We start from the raw sequence: 24,754 nt of genomic DNA, 5'->3' as shown, positions 1-24,754 counted from the left end.
ATAGCCAACACAAGCTCTAACTAAATTCACCCTTCATATCTAAAGGCTTCTTTTTAGAGGAAAAAATCAACTAAAAGTGAGTTCCACTCTATTGCTCATTTAAGAAAAACTGGAATAGAGTTCCCATTACTTTTAACTCGCGCAGACTTGCCTATAGTAAGGGGTTAAACCCGCTGGACTTGGTCGTTCTGCAGTTGAGGGGGCCCCCAGCTGACATGGAGAAAAGCAAAAGTATGCTGCTTTTCTCCGGTAGAACAGAACCTGGAAAACCGTGAGGGCACCAGGGCCGCTGGCACTTAACTCACTGAAAACTTTCCTCTCCACACGGCGGCGGTCACCATTAGCCGACCATTATTCAGCTTTCTGCTGGGAAACAAAGTGCTCCCCTCAATTACGAAGCCAGTAGGTTCAGGCGGCTTACTCAAGGCAAGGTCTACTCGAGTTAAAAGTAATGAAAGGGCTGTATTCGAATTTACGCTAACTTAGCAATGCAATTCAAGTCACGTATTCACGTCCCAAAAACGGTAAATACGGTATTTTAAAAACATGTCCACTCTCACCCAAAGGGACGTCGTACCAGGTTTGGCTTCCTAAAGTGTCCTGTTTTATCCTCCGGTATAAATCGGAGCTCCGCCCCGCCACTGGATCGCTCCCACTCTTTTTAATACTCTAATAAATATTGGGGTGCGTTCTGCAACCGATTAAACGTAAAGCAGTGAGTGATGAGCCAAAGACCTGGGAAGGGGGAGGCTGAAACTCCAGCCATGAAGCACGACAGAGGGCGTCCGACCTGTCAGCCCGCAAAGGGGTGACTACGGGAGGCGTGAAGTTTCTGGAAAGAGCGCGGCGGGAGCCAGGCGAGCGGCTGCAGAGGGAGGAACTGCGCGGAGGAAGGACTCGGGTGGCGCGGCCGAGGCGGGGAACTCTGTCCTGCAGGCTCGCAGATAAACAAAGACGCGCGGCGAGGCGGAGCCCGGCCCACGCAGGAACCGCTGTCAGAACGCCGGCCGCGCCGGGCCGGGGACAACCGGGGTCCGCGGCTCGCCCTCCGGCCACTCACCAAGATGCGTTTGAAGAGATTACTCTCCTTGGGCGGCAGCTGCACGTTCGGCATCGCGGCCGGCAAAGAGGCAAGGGGCCCGGGAACTCCGCTTCGCAGTAGCTGGGCGCCGGGGAGAGGGCTGAGGAGAGTCGGGCCGCAGGCGTCGGCTCAGTTCATGGGCCTAGAGTTGGGAGTGGGCAGCCAGAACAGGGCTAGTGGTGACGGCAAGGCAGACTGACCAGGACACCCTTTCGTTCCAACCTTGCTTCTAGGCGGGCAGCAAGGGGATCCCGCGCGCCGCAAGATGGCAGCCAGGGCCCGCCCCCTTGGAGCGGGGTGTGGGTGCGCATGCGCATGGCGCCGCCGGGATGGGGGGTGCGGGGGCGCCGGCCGTGGGCTGCCCAGCGCGAGCTTTCATCAGATGTCCCTGGGTTTCACGCATCGTAGCACATCACCCGACGCCCTGGCTTTTAAGCTTATTGCCCAAAATAATTTTAGTGATTTCTGAATATGATTTTTTTTTTGCATTTTCCCCCATTCAGTAACTTATCAGTGCTCTACGTAAAGTAGACCCTTGATGCAAACCTAATTTTCTTCTTTTTTCCTTCAGTTTGGACTCTTAAGAGAAGCGTTCTCGTACTGCAGACCAAAGAACTATATACAGTGTATGTGAGGCCCCAGGGAAGGGCCTGAAATGGACTACTTGATGTGAAAGCACATTTTACATATTAGAAAAAAAGATTCCCTGCAGTTTAGAACACATAGCATTTTCAGTGGGAATTACCGTGATTTTATGGAGGCGTTGACCCTCTGAATCCACCTACTCTAACCTCAGAAGGTTCCCCTTCATACAAGCCATATAATTATCCCGTTTGAAACAGGGCTCCAACCCAACATCTTCCAACTCGGGAACATTCGCACTCTGCAGAAAACGCAGCGAGGTGACATGTAATGGTAAGTCGAGAAAGATGCAGATGTGTGTCCGTGGCAAGAATAACCACACAAACAATGTGGGTTTATTTTAAGGTGTATATAAATATTAAATATATAAACTTATTTATACATGTTCTCTATCTTAATTTGTGCATATTTATGACACCTAAATGCATAATTGAATTTAACTGCTGCAATCAGAATAGGCTGGGACTTAATTTTTTCCCCTATAGCCTGACTTGGTGGGAAATGGGAGAAGGCATCAGAGGAGTCTTAAAATGGGGAAGGGACTGTTAAAAAGGGTGGAGGTCCATGAAGGCCTGTGTGTTCTTGATGGAAACGAAGCTCCCTGAGCTGTTAAGAGCTCGTGCGCAAGGAGGGCTGCATGGGAAGCTTGGCTGGGTGGCACCCTATCTGGCAGCGCTCCCCCCACACCCACCCCGGACAGTCAAGCAGGGGCAGAAAAGGGCCTGCTCACAGCCCCTTACACCCAACCAATTTCACAGTCGCTACTCACTGTTGCTCACCTGATGTTACTCATTCCTGAAGATTCTTTGCCTCCCAATGTATCTATACTCTTAGGAGTAAAGGATTAATCACAGGAAAAGCCAATGATCCAGTGCTCCAGTGCTCCAGTCAGGCTGTCCTTTGACTCTCACAGAACATGGACTTTTCTAGAATGTACCTCAGGAGGCCCAAGACATTCTGCCTCAACTCAAGGTCTATTTCAAAATGACAATTAAATTAAAAAGAAAGTAAAAGAAAAAGGCAGAATGGGGGGGAGGGGATATAATCCCACCTGTAAATATTTTGAGACCAAGTTATTTTTATCTTTTATGAAAGTTTCCTGTGGGCCTAGTCCTGCATAACTGTGGTAGCTACCAAACCTTCACCCTCATCCACCATCGCTCTCCCACAACCCCAAATCAGGCAGCCGATTCTGGTTCTTCATTTGCACTCTGAAGCCTCCCATCACTGCCAATTTTTCCCCTTTCCTACCCCTTCCTTCCACTTCTGGCCCCCCTCCCCCAACTCCCTGGTGGCCCAGCAGCACAAAGGAAACCAGCAATCCAGAAGACTGGCAAGTGGGTGATTACAAATATTCATATTTAATGTTCTCCTCACCTGTTCCTCACATACCCAGCACACATACCTTTGTTGTCTATTTACACCAGGGTAAGGGAGAAAAGAGAGATGGGGAATTTAAGAGAGTGCTAATTGTGTTGCTAGGAGTTGTCAGCCGGAATTTTAGCATGTATAAAAGATGTAGTGTATGCACGATCACATGGCCTGGATTAGCCAGTGGTTATAATTTTATTACTAACCTCCTGTTTAGTCTGGAGCAAATCTTATTTCCACCTTTCAACATCAAATGGGGTTATAATAACATTATTGTAATTTGTTTCACAGCAGGGTTATGTGAATGTAATGCTTAGTCATTTCAAAGCCCTTGGAGAAAAAAAACAAATGCTCTTGTAAATATGAGCTTATTTCTCCTTCCACTGGGACTCTCGAACTGTGGTGAAAGCTGTCTGTCAGGAAGAATGCTGAAGCTTCTTTGCAGACATGGCAGGCATCCATCCACCCAGATGTTCCTTCCTGGTGCTTCAGGCAGGGCATACCTCCTTTAGATTCATGCACAGAATAAAATAACAATATCAGCATCTGTAAAGACCTTAATAATTCCCAAGGCTTTCTTTTTTACATGAATAATATGCACCAGTGATTCTCTTGCTAAGCCTTAGTAAAGCCAAGGAGAAAAGAATCTAGAAAAGGATTTTCTCCACCCCATGTACACAGCATATCTTACACAGCCAGATGGCAGGGGGGAAATCAAGTAATTTGCTGCTATTTCCACAACCAATTTAACCTGTAACTAAAGGCTGATGGGAAAATAACAGGTTGCATAATGCATGACATCTCAGATTCCATAGTGTTTCTGCTCTCTTCTACCTTCCTTGCTCTTATTTTTTGAGAAATAAATGGCACTTTCATTCCTCTTTTTGAGCTCTTGTTCTCATCCCCTTTTGTTTCCCAGAACATTTATTCAACAGTTATTCTCCTGGTTGTTGGCATTTTCTCTCTCTTTATATGATTTATAATTTAGTGGGAGGACACAAACAATAAACACAGAAGATAATTCCAGACCATGGGAAGTCTTCTGAAGGAAATAAAACAAGGTCACAAGGGCAATGGGGGTCGAGGAAAAGGCTACTTGAAGCCAGGTACTCAGGAATGATCTAGAAAGCCCTTTCTAAGGAGGTAATGACATGCGAACAGAGAGAAGGTAACTAACAAAAGTGAAAAGGTGGGAGAACAAATTGTAGACAAAGGCAACCAAGAGCAAAATCCCTAATGCATGAACAGTTTGGCAAGGCAAAGGAATAAAAGAGACAGGTGAGAACTCCAGGTTCAAATAGGCAGCTGGAGTGTGGTGAGTGAGAGGGAAAGTGGAGTGAAGTTAGATTGAAAAGTTAGGTCATGTTGTGCAAGGAGGCTTGGTTTGACTTTATTCCTAGTTCCACAGAAAGCCATTGAAGCATTTTAAGCAGAGAAGTGACATGATCTATTTTTTAAGAGGTCGCTCTGACTGCCTGTGGAAAATGAAAGAAGAGGACAAGGGTTAATGTGATTTCTTCTAGGAAAGAGGTAACTCTGTTCCTTAAGATTTGGCTTCTGCCTCCAACAGTCTTCAGAAAGTGTTCTCTCAAATGTTGTCAATTTATTTGTTCAGTGCTCATCATTGAGCACCCCGTAATGTGACAAGCAGTCTTCTCACAAGCAAAAATATCTGTCCTCATCGAGCTGACATTTTGGAGATTGCCTATTGGTGAAATCCAAAGATCTTCTCAGTCCACAGTCTCCTTAACCTCTCAGAAGCATTCATCCAGTGGACAACCCTCTCCTTCTTACTTACCTCTTCCTTAGGTCCCAGAGACTCATAAGAATCCTGGGTTTCCTTCTATCTCTCTTCCTAGTCATTCTCTATCATCTCCATACATCCTCTTCCTTCTCCTAAATATAGGTTTTCTAGATGATTCTGCTTTCTTTTCCAACAACTGCAATAAAATGTGGCCATTGAGCATGCTTTGCACATGCAGAATTAATTCTCAGCACATGCAGAATTAATACACCAGCAATACAGAATCAATAAATTCTCCTGCCCCTGTAACTGTCTCCAGTTTCAAGCCCTCTTCTGACCTCCTAGATTTCATTCCTGCTTGTCTGTTATCTCCAACTAGATGTCCTGTTAGCATTTCCTACTGTTGTGTTTCTCCCTGCTCTCTTTTCCATTCCCATTCCACTTTAAAAGTAAATATTGCAAAAGCCTCCTAACTAGTCCTTCTACTTCTAGACTCTCTCCTCCCCATTTTATTTTACTCAGTAACTCTTTCTTAATGCAGAACTCTGAATGGGTCACTCAGTGTATCAGAACTTTCTGTGGCCTCTCATTTTCTAGAGCTCGGTCTCTGTTCTCAAATTTTTGTTTCACTTTGTCCCCACAATCACCTTAAAGACTAGTAGAAACACCAGCTGTTTCAAGCCTGGTACTTTGTGGAGGCCATACCTTTGCTCCACCTCATAGTTTTATCAGAAATTGTTCTTTCACTACCTTAATCTTTATCTGCATGTGTGTGTGTGTGTGTGTGTGCGCGTCGGGGGGAGGTGGTGGTAAAATGTGCGTAACATAAAATTTATGATTTTTCACTGTTTTAAAATTGAGTAGCATTAAGTGTATTCACACTGTTACACAATCACCACCACTATCCAGTTCCAGAACATTTTTATCACCCCAAATGTAAACTCCATACCAATTAAGCAGAAAATCCCCATTCTCCTCTCCTTCCAGCCCCTGGCAACAACTAATCTGCCTTCTGTCTTTGTGGATTTGACTATTCTGGATATTTCATATGAATGAAATCATACAATATTTGTCCTTTTGCATCTGTCTTATTTCACTTGGCTTAATGTTTTCAACCTGCATCCATGTCAAAGCATGTATCACAATTTATCACATTTTGTTTATCCATTCATCAGCTGATGAACATTTTGGTTGATTATACTTTTTGGCTATTGTGAATAATGCTGCTATAAACATGAGTGTACAAGTTTTTCTTTGAACACGTGTTTCATTTCTTTAGGGTATATACCTAGGAGTGGAATTGCTGGGTCTCATGGTGATTTATTTATGATTAACTTATAAAGGAACCACCAAACTATTTTCCACAACCAAATTTTTATTTCTTTAAATCCTTCAAGGAGCATCTCAAATGGCATTGCTTTCATAAAGTCTTTCCAAGTATTCCCAGTAGACGAGAGCTCTCTCTCCTATGAATTCACATGCCATTTTTTCCTTTTTATATGTACTTGTCTTATCCTGCTTTATGTTTTATAGATTGTAAATTATTTGAAGGCCATGGTTCTCAACTGCGGCTGCAACTTTGAATTATGTAAGGAGCTTAAAAAAAAACTACTGATGGCTGAATCCCACCTCCATAAATTCTGATTCAGTTGGGGTGGGTGGACCCTGGGCATCATAGTTTTAAAAGCTTTCCAGGTCATGACTCCCAAGGGTGTAAGTCTTCCTGGCAACGTGGGACACGATTCCCAGGGATGAACCTGGACCTGGCATTGTGAAATTGAGAAAGACTTCTTGACAAAAGGGGAAAAAGAAATGAAACAAAATAAAGTTTCAGTGACTGAGAGATTTCACATGGAGTTGAGAGGTCATTCTGGAGGTTATTCTTATGCATTATGTAGATATCCCTTTTTAGTTTTAGTGTATTGGAATAGCTAGAAGGAAATACCTGAAACTGTTGAACTGCAACCCAGTAGCCTTGATTCTTGAAGATGATTGTATTAACTATATAGCTTACACTGTGTGACCGTGTGATTGTGAAAACCTTGTGGTAGCCATTCCCTTTATCCAGTGTATGGACAGATGAGTAGAAAAAATGAGGACAGAAAGTAAATGAATAATAGGGAGGAAGAGGGGTATGAGATCTTTTGGGTGTTCTTTTTTACTATAATTTTTATTCTTATTCTTTTTTTGTGGTAATGAAAATGCTCAAAAATTGATTGTTGTGATGAATGTGCAACTATATAATGGTACTGTGAACATCTGATTGTACACTGTGGATGAGTGTATGGTTTGTGAATGTACCTCAATAAAATTTCATTTAAAAAAAAACTTCCCAGGTAATTGTAATGTGCAGCCAGAGTGAGATTCACTGCTTGAAAGCATTCTCGCCCTAATCCAACCTTTAGTATATGCCACCCTTTCTCTCAAGACAATATAGATGTGGCAGAAAAACAACAGCCCTCATCCCCAAGATTCAATTTGAAACCCTTGGCAACCCAGCCACCTACAGCTGATGGGGCCACAAACAGTGAATGTGGTCTAGAATTGGCAGGGTCAGGAAAGAAACACCTTTACACAAGAGTTGTAGTCAGAATAATGAATACCACTGTGCCTCTCAAAAGTATCATCAAATTTAAGCCTTTGGGGTCATCTCACCTCTTTTATACTCTTTTTTGTTTGTTTGTTTGTTTGGCCCTGTGCTTTTTCTCCAAACTCATCCTCCCACTGATGTTCTCCAGGCCACACCTTTCCGTTCTACTTTCTCCTTAGTCCCCTTGGCTGAGCACTCTGTCTACCTCCTTGCTGTAATTGATACCCAACCCTAGGATATTATTTCTCATTTTGCTTCTCCCTATCCCTACATACAATAAAGGTTGGTGGGGAAGCATCAACATTTTTTTTATCCCATTGCCCTTCCAAACTAGAATTTTCATCTAAGAAAAAGGAAATTTACTTTGCATATGTACCCACCAGCTCTTCTATCTCTTCTTTGTCATTTTCCTTTATTCATTCATTTGCCAATTCACAGTCGTCTTTTCCACTTCAACTCCTGGCATCCATTTGGGGTTATTCCAGTATCTATGTGGATGATTCAAAATCCTAGCCTTACAATTTCATTGGCCTCATCTCCAAAGAACTTCACCTCTACCCTCTTTAAACCTCCTACTTCTATGCTTAATCTTGTAATCATCAATAATTGCCCACCCTTTTTTTTTTTTTACAATTAAAGATTTTAATTTATTTAAAAATTACAAAACATTTTCCATTTTTTTTTAATAATCAGATTTGGTTTCATTGAGATATATTCACATACCATAAAATCATCCATGATGTACAATCAACTGTTCACAGTACCATCATATAGTTGTGCATTCATCACCCCAATCTATTTTTTTGAACATTTTCCTTATACCAGAAAAAGTAAAAATCAGAAAACGTAAACATAAAAAAGAACACCGAAATCATCCCCGCCCCCGTCCCACCCTATTTTTCATTTAGTTTCTGTTTCCATTTTTCTACTTATCCATCCATACACTGGAAAAAGGGAGTATGACCACAAGGCTTTCACAGTCACACTGTCACCCCTTGTAAGCTACACTGTTATACAATCGTCTTCAAGAGTCAAGGCCACTGGGTTGCAGTTCGACAGTTTCAGGTATTTACTTCCAGCTATTCCAATACATTAAAACCTAAAAAGGGCTATCTATATAGTGCGTAAGAGTGCCCACCAGAGTGACCTCTCAACTCCATGTGAAATCTCTCAGCCACTGAAACTTTATTTTGTTTCATCTCGCATCCCCCTTTCGGTCAAGAAGATATTCTCAATCCCATGATGCCGGGTCCAGATTCATCCCTGGGAGTCATATCCTGTGTTGCCAGGAAGATTTATACCCCTGGGAGTTAGGTCCCATGTGGGGGTAGGGCAGTGAGTTCACCTGCCAAGTTGGCTTAGCTAGAGAGATAAATAATAAGTTTTGCCAATCTATTCTGGTATTTTTCTAATTATTTTAAATGAGAAGAAATTTGCCAGCATTCTTTTAACCCAGAGGAAACTTGAGTTATTTCTTTTAACTCAGAAATAACATGTCATTGAAGATGAGATCCCAGCTGGTGGGATTAGTAAAATGTCAGAGTGGCACTGAAAGCCTTTTATGCCATTGCAAAAGAGGTTTCAGCATTGCTGTTACTTCGGGGGTCCAACATCTTGCCTCCCACATTAGCCAAGAAAGAGAATACAGAGACTGCTGTTCTCCTAGAGAGGTGACATATCTATGTATAATTTCTGACTATAGCAACTCCAACCAAATTCTTTTTTGGGACACTCCACATCCCAACAACACTCCTCTATGCTGTTCTAGTTTGCTAATGCTACCATTATGCAAAATACCAGAAATGGACTGGCTTTTATAAAGGGGGTTTATTTGGCTACAAATTTACAGTCCTACAGCCAAAAAAATGTCCAAACTAAGGCATCAACAAGAGAATACCTTTACTGAAGAAAGGCCAATGGTGTCCGGAACACCACTTTAACAAAGTTTTAATTTTTCCGTCTAAATATTGTGAAAACAAGTGCAGCCAATAGTTGATGAGAGGAATTTTCTCTTTATGAAAGTTCTAGCTAATAAATGAGGAAGGAATGAAAAATACCACTATGTTGTAAGTTAATAAAATAATGGATGTAGACAATCAAGAACTTTTCATGTCATAAAAGACCCGACAGGATATTTTGTGCCTTCTGATTGAAATATCTAACCCCACCTGTTCCAGTTTGCTAATGCTGCCATTAAGCAAAATACCAGAAATGGATTGGCTTTAATAAAGGGGATTTATTTGGTTACACAGTTACAGTCTTAAGGTCATAAAGTGTCCGAGGTAAGGCATCAGTAATCGGGTACCTTCAATGAAGGAAGGCCAGTGGTGTCCAGGAAAACCTCTCTAAGCTGGGAAGGCACATGGCTGGCATCTGCTGATTCTGGGTTGTATTCTAGCTCCTCTCTCAGTTCCTGTGGGTTCTTCAAAATGTTGCTCTTGGGGTGTTTGTCCTCTCTTAGCTTTTCCAGAGCAAGAGTCTGCTTTCAACAGTCATCTTCAAAATATCTCAGTTGCTCTCCAAAATGTCACTTACAGCTGCTCTGAGTTCCTCTGTCTATGAATTCCTTTATACAACTCCAGTGATCCAATTAACACCCACCCTGAATGGGCAGGGTAATGCCTCCATGGAAATTATCCAATCAAACGTTTCACTCATAGTTGATTGAGTCACATCTCCATGGAAAACCTCAATCAAAGAATTCCAATCTAATCAACACCAATAACGTCTTCCCACACAAGACTGCATCAAAGAACGTGTCATTTTGGGGGACATAATATATCCAAACTGGCACACCACCTATGAAGTAGTTTTGCCAAAAAATATGATCCTGAATCTGATTAAGCTTCTAGACCAGTTTATAGGAAATAAAGCAAACAAAGAAACATGTTAAACCCTACAACATAAATCTAGAAACTTCAAGGCCAAGGATCTCTTTTCTTTAACAAATATATGGCAAGGAAAAAAAAGGAGAACCCATAGATAAACAAAACACTGCAACCAATTGCTACATATAGGCCTTGTTTGAATTCTGATATGAACAAACTGCAAAAAAAAATCTGACAAAATCAGGGAAATGTGAACACTGACTGTGGATATTTGATAAAATTAAGGATCAATTTTTAATTTTTAGGGGTGCTTATATTTTTTAAAAATTTTATCTTCTAGAGACACTGAAATATTTACAGATGGTAAATATTTGCTTCAAAATAATCCAGTGGAGATGGGGAGAGGTGGGGGTAGGGAGGTGGGAAGAGTAAGTGAAACAATGAGTTGATAGTTGTTAAGACTGGTACATGGGGGTTCATTATATTCCCTGTTTTTGAATATATTTGAATTTTTTTATAACAGAAAGGTTAGAAAAAGATACATATCTATATACCAACACACATACACACAAGGAAATTGTTAATTTTGTTGGAAATGAGTAATGGTCATATAATATTCTTTTTTAAAAAGACTTTGGCTGTTAAGTATACACACTAAAGTATTTATAGGTAAACAATTTAGGTAATAAAACAGGTAAAACGATATGATGTCTGGGATTTGCCTTGAAATATTCCAGGAAAAAAATTTTTGTAATGTGTATTTGAGAATGAATGAAACAAGAAGAGCAGGTGTTGCTAACTAAGCTGTGTAATGCGTTCATTCTCTCTACTTGTGCGTACCTTTGAAATGTTGTATAATAAAAATGCTGAAAACTTTTTTTAAAAGCAAAACTTTTTTTTTTTTTTTGGTTTGGTTTGGTTTTGTCATTATCTTTCCCTAAACCATGTTTTACTTATGTTTTTATTTGCTATTCTGATATTCTTATACACTCTTCTCAAAAGACTTTACAATATACATTACATTTTACTTCTCAATGTAGATCATTTTGATTGTAAACTGGAAAACACTGCCACCTTTAAAGGATATTTGAAGGTTACTGTCAGGAGAAAAAGATAAAAAAAAAAAAACAACTAAAACTTATTAAAATGAAGATTTGAAAATGTACATTTCAAAACTGAAGTAAATGGTTTAAGAAAAATATTTAGCATGATATTTAGGATGACAGATGGAGGAGATGAATTCCTAAGAAGTTGTAGGGGACAACACTAAAAGACCTCATTTAAGTTGAATTCAACCTATGCTTAAACTAGTTTAGGAGGAGAGAAGGGATATCGCCAGGATCTGTGAGTATTTGACCTGCCTTTGCTTTACTTTTTTTTTTTTTTAAGAGTAAAAGGAGAACCTATTTTGCTGCTCAGTTGTAGTCTCTCTCTCTAAGCCAACTCTGCAGGTAAACTCACTGCCTTCCCCACTACGTTGGGACCTGACTCTCAGGAGATGACTCCTGAGGATGAGCCTGGACCTGGCAATGTAGGATTGAGAAAGCCTGCTGGACCAAAAGAGGGAAGAGAAATGAACCAGAGTTTCAGTGGCTGAGAGACTTCAAATGGACTTTTCAAAGACTCCAACTTCCCTGACTGAAAATTACTTGAGGGTGAGCTAGTTGCAACAATAGCAGCAGGTGGCACATTTCTTAGCTTTTCTCAAACTAAGAAAAAATTAAGAACCAATATGAATGTACCAAAATAAAAAAATGCCACCTTTCCACTTTTTTGTGTGTTCTGCTTCCCTCATAGAAAAGAATTTATAAGAATATAAATGGAATAATCTTTGTTTTACTATTGCTTTTCCACTTTTAGTGAGTGTTTGAATTTTGTATTAAATTGCTAGGTAATCCTGATTTCACTTTTTCTGTAGAAAAATATTTCTGGTTGGCATTTTGTCAACCCACTGCCAATCTTCACATTATGGAATGTCTCAAGAGTTTTGGAATACCTTAGGATGTGGTCAAAGCCTAAACTCCGGAGAACCAAAACACCAGGCACATCTTCATAGGCCATAGTATACCATGGCTTTTGTGCTGCGATTTTATGTTTCTTTCAGTGCTTCTGAAAATTTCCCAGATGGGATCTAAGATTTCAACTTAGCCTGGAACCATTCCCTAGCCCCATGCTTGTCTGGATCCCAAAGAATGTCCAGGTCTGAAGAAGTCCTGGTGCTCTGTTTCTCTTGGAAAAGCCCTAGGTGGACGACTGATTGACTTGGAATCCCTGTAGAAATATCCAAATCAACCTTTTCATTAGTGCTCCAGACACAAGAGCATCCTCAGACTCTTTAACACAATCTGGAAAAGGGGTTCTCTAAGAGGAAACTAAGTGAAATTCCCTAACCCCCACCCCTTTGCCATTCTGGAACAATGGTCTCACACATTGAATTGGCCTCCAAGATGAATGAGGGGGGTACAGATCGACATCAAATTGTCAGTGTCCATTACAAATTCATTTCAAGAGGTTCTCTGGGGGAGACTCTTAGGCACCATTATAAGTAGGCTTAGCTTCTCCTTTGCCATAATAAGCTTCATAAGGGCAAGCCCCAAGATTGAGGGCTTGGCCTACTAATTTGGTAGTCCCCAATGCTTGTGAGAATATCAGTAATTCCCCAGGTGGGAAGGTTTAATATTTCCACATTTTTTCCCCAGTTCCTCAAGGAGGCTTTGAAAATACTTTTTATTCTATTCCCAAATTACTCTGGGAATATGTTATTTTTAAATGGAATAGTTTTCTGGATATTTTTTAACAGACTTTCACTTAATGCTATATTGTGAACATCTTCACATTTTAATATAAATATACCACAATACTTTCTTTCTTAAAAAATAGGGGAGACGAATATTTCTAGTACCAAACACAAATTTCTTTAGAAATTTTGTAAACTCGAAGAACATCCAGAAAATGCATAAATTTTCATGCATATTTCAATGAATTTTTACATATTTAAGCTTATTTTGTGGACAAGAACAAAGCTGTATATATAATACATAAGTCATACATCTGCATACACAAATCAAAATAAAGAATTAAAATAATTTGTTGGATAATTTAAGAAAGAAAATGACCTATGTGGATCCTTTGGAATTTGTTCCCTACTGGAACATAATCTCCATGTGGTGAATCCCCTTGCCTAGAACAGTGAGCTCAATGTCTATGGAATGAATGATTGAATGCTTTCATTTTTTTATTTTGGAGGGGGTACCCATTATCAGTGCTTAGGAACCAGACCATTGAGATGGACTGCTTTGACTGAGTATGGTCTATATCAATCACTAGGTCTTTTACTTGGACTAGTTACTTAACCTCTCTGTCTTAGTTTTCTCTTCTGCAAAATGAGTATTATAGGGTTGTTGTGAGCACTAGTTAATAGATGGTTTAGTTTCCTGGCTACTAAGACAAATACCAGGCAATGGGTTGGTTTAAGCAAGAGAAATTCATTGGCTCACAGTTTTGAGATTAGGAGAAATCCAAATTCAAGGTGTCATCAAGGTGTGCTTGCTTCCAGAAAACTGGCTGGCTGCTAGCAATCCTTGGTCCTCAGCATTTCTGTCACATGGCAATGTACATGCCGGCCTCTCCTGGTTTCTCCTTTCTCTTCTGGGTTCCATTGACTTCAAGCTTGTGGCTGCTCCCTATGTCTTTCTCCTTTGAGGCCTTCTCTATAAATCTTTCAGTAATAGGATTAACACACATCCTGATTCATTTGGGTCCACATTAACTGAAGTAAGCTCATCAAAAGGTTTTATTTACAAGGGTTCACAACCACTGGAATGGATTAATGTAAGAGCATATTTTTTCTGGGGTACATAGCTCTAAGCCACCACAATAGTTTTAAAACATTTAGAATAGTATCTAGTATGTTGTAAGTAGGTATAAATGTCAGATATTATTATTTTGCATTTATGGCTAATTCTTTTTTATATATGTAGTCATAACCTAAGAAAATAGCCCCTTTGAAGTCGGTAATATGGGATATTCTTGCTTTTGCTTCAGAAAGAAAAATAGAGGCACAGAGATCAATTGACTTGTAAATGTGATAGCCAAGGGCTAAACTCCACTGGAACAGTCAAGTACAAAATAATGCAACATATCCGCATTTTTCCTAGAAATTTTTATTAATTTTTTTTCTTTAATCGGTTGTTTCTATGCTATGAACCCAGTCTGAGCCCTTGGATTCCATATGTGCATGAAAGATTATCTATAAAATCACTAACTGGTGGATATAGACTCTTATCTTCTGGACTCTGTTATAGTTTTTTTTTTAATACTAATTTATAGTCTTCTTTAGTCATTAGGTATTTTATCAAGCAATGGAGGCTGAAAGTACAGCTATGAATATGCAGAATCCTCCAAATTTTGAATGATGGAATGGAGCCTCATGATAAAAAACAAATGAACCCAGGAACCACTGCTTTAGTGGCTGCTAATATATAATACAGTGGGATTCTTGTAATTGCACATATAAGATATTGTAAATCTTCATCTTACCAGGATTGTAGCGAACTTTGTTTCTGGGTTTGCGCGTAAAATCAAAGCTCCAACTTTCAGGGGCGGGGGCGCCCGTCGGTGGATAAACTACAACTCCCAAGATTCCTAGGTGGGGCGCCTGAGAGTTGTGGTTCGACCCCACCAGCCCTTACGCACCACACAATCCCCGGGCGCCTAGTCCCTAGAGGTTAGGACCTTTGCTGTCTCCTAGGAATTTCTTTCTCGCTTTGTCATTTTTCTCGGGCGTTTCCTCTGATAGCTGACAGTTATGCACGAAAAGGACTGGTTCTCTGGGAAAGGGTAGAGACGGAGAAGGACCGAAGAACAAATGTTAACCCGGAAGGAGTAAACCAGGAAGTGAAAGTCATCCGGCGTCGGCCGGCCTGAAATATTGAGCAGTAGGGAAGGTTCTGCTCTCACTGACGTCCTTTCTTCGTTTTTTTAGTTATTCATACTTCCTTACTGATCTTAAAAGGGGTTTTTTTCTCTCCCAGTTGTTACTATGTTGCTTTATAGTCCCTCCTCATGGAATCACTCTGCGCTGTAGGCTGAGTTACACAGAGTGGTTTCCATGCGCTCCTCGTGGGCACGAATGCCGGCTTAGCGTCAGATCTGACCTGCGGATACTGAGAGTTGCTCCTAGACTGGTCAGTAATCCTCTTACTGTGGTGAGTGATGGAAAAGATTGCTGTTCTCAGGTATAGATAAATGTCTTTCTTGGTTTATTTTTCTTAACATTGGGGTTCATGACCTCTAGAGTAACTCATTCTAGGTATTATAACAAAAATTTGTTGGCCACTCTTTTATTCTGTCCATTATCAAACACCTACAGTAGATGTAAAGAGACATAGAAACTTTCTGCTAGGAGAGTGCAACATATTTGAGGGCTCTGGGAGTTGGTGCATTCTCCCATTGTCCCTTTCCAAATGTGATTCAGTGTGTTAAAGTTTATCAGAAGCACCCTGCAAACTTTGAATATTTTAGAGACCATTCTGAACGTTTTCTTTCCTAGGAGATAATGATATCTAAGTTAGCAGACTTATACGATCCAATGAGTTAGTATGTGAATGCATCGCCTAGCACATTAGGAACATTGGAGATAATAAATATTGATTCTGATAAATCTTGACCCTCATTTCAACTTTGAACCTCTGCGCTTTAGGGGCAAAGCTTTTTACTTAATACATTTTATCTAGTCCCTTTCTTACGCAACAAATCCATTGTGTATTTGAGTTAGCCCTTGATTATCTCTGTTAGAGAAGAAGAGAACAGATAATTATTGTACCTAGCCTATTTCACCTAACCTATAATTTTTTTAAGTAACCTTTTTTTTTGAGTATGAAAGTAATATGTGCTATATGTGTAGAATATATTCTTCAGTGGAAAACACTGAAAAAATAGAAAGCAAGCAAAACATATGCATAATCTCCCAACCTAGAGATCATCTTATTAACATTTTGGTATGCTTCTTTTCTAGTTGTGTGTGGTTTTTTGTTTTTTGTTTTTTGTTTTTTTATACTCTACCTTTTTAATATATTTACTATGTATTGTAAAAGAAAAAAAAAACATAATTGAGATTATACTGTTTTGTATCCTGCTTTTTTTCCCACTTAATATAACTATCATCATTGTACCTTTTTCACCAGACCTTCTGCTTACTTGTTCTGTTAAGATTTGAAGTTTTCTTCCTTTAGGATCTCAGCTAAAGTGATTGCAGAATTGAGAATGAAAAGCATTGAGCTCAGGAGGCAACCTGTATTCTAATAGTTGCTCTGTATCCATGTGAATCAATGATCATGATTAAGTTACTTGACATTTTTGGATATCTGAATACTAAGATTAAAAATTAAACAAGATAATAGTCAATATGTCCTTCAAGCTTTAGGAATCTATAAATATGTGAATTATCTAAAGTTTGCATGATTATTTCATACCTTTCAAGTCCTCAAAAACACATTTGATTGTAGATTCTAAATACTTTCTAGAAAATAGTTGATTTAACCCATTCTACTGATATATTTGTTAGATATAGGCCTACTCATTTGTCTTAGTTAATTATATATATTGGGTTGGTAGAAAAACTTCATGTATTTTAATAAATTGTTACTCAGAGGATTGAAGGATTATTTTCTTTTTGTAGCTGAATTTTGGGGCTGTTCTTGGAACTGCCTGTGGCAATGAACTGAACAAGATTTCTTGACGCTCCTTCCAGCTTTATTATAGCATGCATCTATAGATTTGATTTTTTTTTCAGATTGTGTTTATTATATTTCAGATGCTGAGATGAATCATCACCTTTGTGTTTGTCTCTTTAAACGTCTGTCTCTCAATGGCTACCTCCAATATCACATCTACATCCATTCTCATCAACTTAGACGGATACATCTTGACACAAGGCTGTGGGTTTTTAGACAAAACAGAAATCCTCTTCGCCATTGTCTGTTAAATAAGAATTGGTCCAGGAGATATTGCCATCAGGATGCCAGCATGTTCAGGAAGCATAAAGCACTTCAGAAATATATGGAAGACCTAAATAAGGAGTACCAAAACCTTGATCAGTGTTTGCAGCATGTCTCTGTGAATGAAGGGGATCGAAGGACCTTGTACCGGAGGCATGCTGAGTTGGCACCACTTGCAGCCGTTTATCGAGAAATTCAGGAGGCTGAACAAGCAATTGAAGAATTAGAATCAATGTGTAAAAGTAGGTAAAAGATATGTGTATGTATACTACAGTACCATATTGATTTTTTAAGTTAAAGCTTTATTGAACTAAGTCTTTTAAAAAGCTTACAATAAGCTCTACATTTGGGAAGAACAGGAGTCTGTGTTCTGGGTGTTTGACATATTTCAGTTACTAAAGATCCAGCTGCTAAGTGACTGGGCTCCTCCTGGTGCTAGCTGATAAGTTCTTAAGATCTTTAGACTCAGTGTTGACCTTTTCAGCAGCTTTAATTTATTCAACACACCTTTACTGAGCACTGTCCTAGTACCAGGGACATAAAAATACAGTTCCTACCCTGTCTGAGGGCTTATACAGTTTAATGAGAGAGACTATCTATTTTCTGTTTATTTAGATATTATTTATAATGTGATATGTAATCTATTAGATCAGGGCACTGGGTCCCAAGGGAACAAATAGGAAGGGCACTCAAATCAGATAGGATGGGTCAAGTAAAGCTTCCTAGATGAGATTACCCATTACTCGAGTCACAAAGGAAGCTTTATGTTTCATGTTGTATGCCTTGAAATTGTTTTTATTCCAATTGTAGTTTTAAATTTTTTTCTAATTTTTATATATTTAATGGGTAGAAGTATTTTCTATTACAAATAGCTCACAGACTTAAAACCATGCAATTATGCATTGTCACCGTTATCAAATACTAATCCTAAATGTCTTCACTTTTACTTCACTTTAAGCACCAAACAAAGCATCTTCACTCAGATAAGGCCCCATTTCTAGAAGTTTAGGTACTACCTACCTGGTGTTCAAGAGATTCAATTCCACCAGATTCTCAGATTTTGAACCTTTTAAAATCTGAATATGTGTATATTTGAGTTGCCACTCTAGGGTTTCAAGATGGGACTATCTAAATAATGCTTCTAGATCTTACGTAGAAGTTTAATTAAAGTGGTTTATTTCCAGGAATTTGGTAAGGTTAGTTCGGTCATTCATTCAGTCATTTCTTCAGCCAGCATTTACAGGTATTGTTGCAGGCACCAGGGCGTAACAGAAAGTAAGCCCTAAGGTGTTTACCATCTAATTTGGGAGCCATACTACATATAAGTGACAGGCAATGCAAAAATGTCAGCCTCACAGTATAAATAGAGCATTTAGGGTCTCGAAAGAGGTAGTGATTAATTCTGCCTGAAGTGGGTGGGGGAAGCTTTTCAAATCGGGTTTGAAGCATGAGTAGGATTTCTCTGGTGGAAAAAAAAGGAAGGTCATCCCAGGTAGAGGGAACAGTGAGAGCAAAGCTAAGGACGGGTGAGAATGTGTCACAGTTTCTGGAAATGTTAGTGGACAACTTTGTAGCATGTAGTTTTTGGTGCCGTGTGACAGTGGCTTAGCCTGTTAAAATTGTGAGGGGCTTTACATGTCCTGAGAGTTTCTGGGATCCGTCCAAGTGTATAGACTGTGCAATGAGGCCACAGAAAAGGGCACGTTCTAACCAGTTGAGAAGGGTTTATTGGAATATAATCCACATACCACACAATTCACCCATTTAAATAGCTTTTAGTATATTCATAGAGTTGTACAGCCAATCACAACAATCCATTTTAGAACATTTCATTCCTCCAAAAAGAAACCCCACATCCCTTATCCATCACTACCCAAATCCCCCTTCCCCACCAGCCCTAGGGAACCACTAATCTACTTTCTGTCTCTATGGATTTACCTATTCTGGATATTTTATATAAATGGAATCATATAATATGTAATCCTTTGTGATTGGCTGCTTTCACTTAGCATGCTATGTTTTTAAGGTTTAGTGTTGCAACATGTATCAGTACTTCATTTCTTTTTATAGCCAAATAATATTCCATTGTGGAGATACCACATTTTATTTGTCCATTCATCAGTTGATGGCCACTTGGGTTGTTTCCATTTTTTGGCTATTACAAATAATGCTGCTATGAACACTCATGTTCATGTTTTTGTGGGGACAAACGTTTACATTTCTCTTGACTATATATCTAGAAGTATAATTGCTGAATCATACGGTAACTCCATGTTTAACCCTTTGAGGAACTTCAAGACTGTCTTCCTAAGTGGCTGTACCATTTTACATTCCCACCTGCCACATATGAGGGTTCCACTTTCTCTACATCCTCACCAACATTTGTTGTCATCTGTCTTTTTGATTATTGCCATCCTGGTGGGTATGAAGTGTATCTCATTGTGAATTTGATTTGCATTTCCCTAATGACTAATGATTTTGAGCAACTTTTCATGTGCTTATTGGCCATTTGAATATCTTTTTTGTAGAAGTTTCCAATTAAGTCCATTTTTTAATTGGGCTGTTTGTCTTTTTGTTGTTGAGTTTTAGGAGTTCTTTATATATTCTGGGTATTAAACCCTTGTCAGATACATGATTTGCAAAAATTTTCTCCCATTCTGTGGGATTTCTCTCTACTTTCTTGATAGTGTCATTTGAAGTACAAATGTTTTATATTTTGGTATAAATATATATCAACTTATCTTTTTTTCCTTTTGTTCCTTGTGCTTTTGGTGTTACATTTAAGAAACCAGTGTCTAATCCGGGGTCGCAAAGATTTGTGCCTATGTTTTCTTCCAACAGTTTTATATTTTTAGCCCTTACATTCAAGCCATTAATCCATTTTGAGTTAAATTATTGTCTATGTGGTGTGAGAGGTTTTTATTTTTAATTTTTGTATTTCTTAATATTTCTATTGGATTAACATTTTTTGTTTCTGAAAAATTTCTGAAATATACAGAAGTTGATAGAATAGCCCAATGAACTCACTGTAGATTTAACATTTATCTAGATTTTGCTATTTATTGGCTTTTAGTTTCTAAACTTCCTCTGAGCTCCATCTGGTTTCATTAAGCCTTAGAGGTGGTTAGTGATGTCAAGGAACAGTCACTGCTACACTGTAAAGTCCTGGATGTCAAGTCTTTCCTACCTTCTCCTAGTGGCACCACAGTTCCCTCACCTAGGTTTAATGAGGATCATTTTGCAATATTCACTCAAATTTGTAAGAACTTTTGAGAGAGTTGCTTGTACTTCCTAGAGGTTTACTAAAAGCCCTCTAAATCAAATTTATGCAACCTCTTTCAGTCTTGGTTTTATCATGTATAGTATTAGGAAACTGATTAGATCGTTTGTAAGATCTCTTCTAGTTCTTTATTTCTGCTATTCTATAATAAATCTAATGGTAACATTTAACCTTGTCTTGCTATGTGCCAGGCACTTAGCTCAATACTTTACATATATTATCTCATTTGAATGTTCACAGTAACTCTATGAGGTAGGAATATTATTCTTCCCCATTTTTTGGATGAAGAAACTGAGAGTTAAATTTCCAAAGGTCATTTATCCAGTGAGGCAGGAGCAAGGATTTTAACCCAGGCAATGAGACTTCAAAGCCTCTAACCACTTCATGATTATTCAAAATTCAGCAGTCTGCCTCTGCAGTGTGTCTTGCATGAGTCCCCTTCTATACTTGCTACTATTTAATTTATATCTTCATTACACCTCAGACCTAAATCATTACAATAAATTCCTAACTTGTAGTCCCACCTCCAGGCTTTCCCATTCCAAGTACAGTCTTAAATCATATTACTCCTGTACTCAAAATTTCTGCCTATAAATACATCTTGGTTTGGCATTAAAGAGCCTTTGCTCTTTAATGCCAACCTGTCTCTGTAATCTTTTAGTTGCCTTTGCATGTTCTACCTTACCACCAAAACAGACAATTTGCTCTTCCATAAATAGCCTTCCTATATATGCCATCCCATATCCATGTCTTTGCTTACATGGTTTTTTTTGTTTTTTTTTTTTTATGTTTTGAAGACTTTTGTTTTTTTATTATTTTTTTTACCTTAAACTTTTTTTTCCTTTCATTTTATTGAGATATATTCACATACCACACAGTCATACAAAACAAATCGCACTTTCGATTGTTCACAGTACCATTACATAGTTGTACATTCATCACCTAAATCAATCCCTGACACCTTCATTAGCACCACACAAAAATAACAAGAATAATAATTAAAGTGAAAAAGAGCAATTGAAGTAAAAAAGAACACTGGGTACCTTTGTCTGTTTGTTTGTTTGTTTCCTTCCCCTATTTTTCTACTCATCCATCCATAAACTAGACAAAGTGGAGTGTGGTCCTTGTGGCTTTCCCAATCTCATTGTCACCCCTCATAAGCTACATTTTTATACAATTGTCTGCGAGATTCATGGGTTCTGGGTTGTAGTTTGATAGTTTCAGGTATCCACCACCAGCTACCCCAATTCTTTAGAACCTAAAAAGGGCTGTCTAAATTGTGCGTAAGAGTGCCCACCAGAGTGACCTCTCAGCTCCTTTTGGAATCTCTATGCCACTGAAGCTTATTTCATTTCCTTTCACATCCCCCTTTTGGTCAAGAAGATGTTCTCCGTCCCACGATGCCAGGTCTACATTCCTCCCCGGGAGTCATATTCCACGTTGCCAGGGAGATTCACTCCCCTGGGTGTCTGATCCCACGTAGGGGGGAGGGCAGTGATTTCACCTTTCAAGTTGGCTTAGCTAGAGAGAGAGGGCCACATCTGAGCAACAAAGAGGCATTTGGGAGGAGGCTCTTAGGCACAATTATAGGGAGGCCTAGCCTCTCCTTTACAATTTGCTTACATTGTTAACCCTTCTGTTTCACCTTGTTAAAATTACAGTCCTCTTTCAGAGATTGTGTTGGATGCGATGCTTGGGTGTCAGTCCCCTTCCCAAAGCAAATGTTTTGTTACCTTTCTCCGTTTTCTGTTGTGATCCTTTATGTCATTGTGTTATTCTCAGCCTTTACCCCCTTGTCTGCTCCTCAAGGAGAAGACCTGTGTCTTAATTGTTTTTATATCTCCTGTAGTACCAAACATAGTATATTAGGGGCTCTCAAATCTTTGTTGGTGAAATCCAATTAGATTGGATTTTGCAACTCAGATAATCATAAGAAGCCAGAACTACAATTTTATCTGATTGAAAACCAGAAGACTTTTGTGATACCTTTGACACAGCAGATACCTGTTTCGGGTGATACCATCCTGGTCTCCATTTGTGCTGTATTTGCACCATCATTGCCACTGGTGATATTGCAGTTCTGCAACAGATGATCCATAATTGGAATTCAGTTTAGATGACACCTTTTTCCAGGAAGCCTTCCATAAATGCTGAGGTCTGATTTGGTCCCCTCTTTTCTGCTCCTATGGCATGCTGGCATTGCCCTTATTTAGTATTCTGATCAAGTGTGTTTATGTTCATCTTTCCCACTGTGTTTTATTCATCTTTGTACCCCCAGCAATTAGCAGAGTATCTAGCACACACTAAATATTAAATGTTGAAAGCATGAATGTGGCAAAGAATCCCTCCAGACCCTAATGACTTCCATGACTAGAGAAGAATTGAAAAGACTCTTCTCTCTTTAATTATGATTCTTCATTTCTACTTTATAATTGTGAAGAGTCAAAAATTTCTACCTTAGTTTGCAACCATCATGACTGACAAATGAAGTCTCTTGACATCTAAAGCAGTGGGGTCAAAGGTCATGCAAGTTATCGCTATTTCACTGTTGTCTGGTCTTATTAAAAGTTTGTGATTTAGCTTTCTCCTTGCGAAATGATATGAAAAGGACTATTGTTTCCATAAAGCAGAGGTTACAAAGATGTGCTTTGTTTGACCCACACAGTGTTTTTTAAAGTGTCCTAGATCTGAACATATAAAATTCAAGGGATTTCAAAATTTCAGGAGTTCTTATTTCTGACTGCTGTTGAAAATTTGGGTGATCTAGCCACAGTGCACCCACATCACTGCCACCTTTAGATGGGACATGGTTACCCCAACTTGCTCTGAAACTTACCCTGTTTGGGTTTATATTCCATTAGCCAGTCCTTTTTTAAACTTGGATTTCTATATTCATTCTATATAGTCACTGATTTCTATATTCTGTGTTTTATTTTCATTCTATATTCATTCTATATAGTCACTGATTTCTGTATTCATTCATAGAAATTCAAATCATAAGCTCCTTGGGACAAGAGATCATATTGTGTTTCACACTGAGATTTTAGGATATGCTTAGCAAATACTTGTTAATTGACATTCTCTAACTGTTCTAAATGTTCTTTTTGTGTAGTGCTTTGCCTTCATAAGTAAAATTTTGTGGGCAAAGGCTAGATGGCTATTTGAGAATTTTTCTGTATTTTAAAAGTTTTACCATTATTTAAAAACTTTTACCATTATTTCTGTTGCTGGTTTTAGGTCTAAATAAACAAGATAAAAAGCAGTTACAAGAACTTGCATTAGAAGAAAAGCAAACCATTGATGAAAAAATCAACATATTATACAGTGAGGTAAGTTTTAGGAGGTAGCTTACTCTCAGTAGTGCTAATATAAAGGAATGTTGTTCTTGCTGGACTATGCTTTGGTGCTCAAAGTACTTTCCAGACATCAGCTTATTAAGTCTCCTTTTATAACAAATGATAAAGCTGGACTCAGTGCTGTAATTTGTGGCAGAATGAGACTGAAGAGAGAGTGATGTGAAAGAATAAAACAGACCTCCCAAAGCTAAAAAAAATTTGCAAAGCTGAATCTATTAACTTACCAGGCAAGGAAACACATGCCAGTGAAGAAATTTAGTTCACCATGGAGAAGAATTGGGCTTTTAAGTGATAGAAAGGTGGAGTTCATGATGTCTGTGTTAACCAAGAATTGAAAATTTGCACTCTGGATAGGATAGAATGAATCCGCAGGTGTAGACACAGGTGGTTAACACAAGCCTGTAGTCTGTTAGGAGTTGGCATACCTGGGTCTGTCAAGGCTCAGGATATTTTGTCAGTGTGCACTGGTATGAATAGTGCTGAAAAAAAATTCCATTTTGGTATCTCGTAGACAAGTAAGTGGAAAATTTTCCCTCAGTAGTGGTCTCTTCCTTCTGGTTCAAAGGTTGGTTTGTCTGCAAAGACAATGAAGAATGTAATACTATATGCCAGCTTCCCCTATGTCATATAGCATGCCTTCAATTTCCCTACTCTGGGAGGAGAAGGACTTTTTGAGGGGTAAAAGTTGTGTGGTGGAGGTATCAGTTATTTTTATCACCAGCTTGACCATCTAATCAAAGGCAGAGAGGCAAGGTATGTGACTCTTAATCTAGTATATATAATTTCCAGCAGAGATGGAGTATTAAAAAAAAAAATAGGGAGTAGGGAGTCAGGACACAGAGGTGTTCTCAGTTGGATTTGAAG

The 24,754-nt window shown here is 39.0% G+C and overlaps 2 protein-coding genes across 9 annotated transcripts in view; one reads left to right on the top strand and one right to left on the bottom strand.

Moving 5' to 3' along the window:
* Positions 1 to 1,361, bottom strand: part of NAA16 (N-alpha-acetyltransferase 16, NatA auxiliary subunit) — an 81,252-nt gene extending 79,891 nt beyond the window's left edge. Inside the window, 1 exon segment of the mRNA XM_037800050.1 lies at positions 1,061 to 1,361. Coding sequence (XP_037655978.1) covers positions 1,061 to 1,114 — 54 coding nt within the window. The 5' untranslated portion in view covers positions 1,115 to 1,361.
* Positions 1,362 to 15,041: 13,680 nt separating this feature from the next.
* The window catches only part of MTRF1 (mitochondrial translation release factor 1), a 56,692-nt gene continuing 46,979 nt past the window's right edge, over positions 15,042 to 24,754 (top strand). For 4 of the 8 annotated variants that reach the window (XM_037800138.1, XM_037800141.1, XM_037800137.1 and 1 more), the window contains exons 1-3: positions 15,042 to 15,493; positions 17,071 to 17,496; positions 23,772 to 23,863. In XM_037800138.1, the coding sequence (XP_037656066.1) occupies positions 17,079 to 17,496; positions 23,772 to 23,863 (510 nt within the window). In that variant the 5' untranslated portion in view covers positions 15,042 to 15,493; positions 17,071 to 17,078. The remainder of the gene's footprint in view (positions 15,494 to 17,070; positions 17,497 to 23,771; positions 23,864 to 24,754) is intronic. The other 4 variants (XM_037800142.1, XM_037800134.1, XM_037800136.1 and 1 more) reach the window with 3 other exon arrangements.

This window comes from Choloepus didactylus, chromosome 12 (assembly GCF_015220235.1).
Source record: "Choloepus didactylus isolate mChoDid1 chromosome 12, mChoDid1.pri, whole genome shotgun sequence".
Classification (NCBI taxonomy): Eukaryota; Metazoa; Chordata; class Mammalia; order Pilosa; family Megalonychidae; genus Choloepus; species Choloepus didactylus.
Note: the sequence above shows the minus strand (reverse complement) of the source record. Positions and strands in the feature narration are given on the sequence as shown.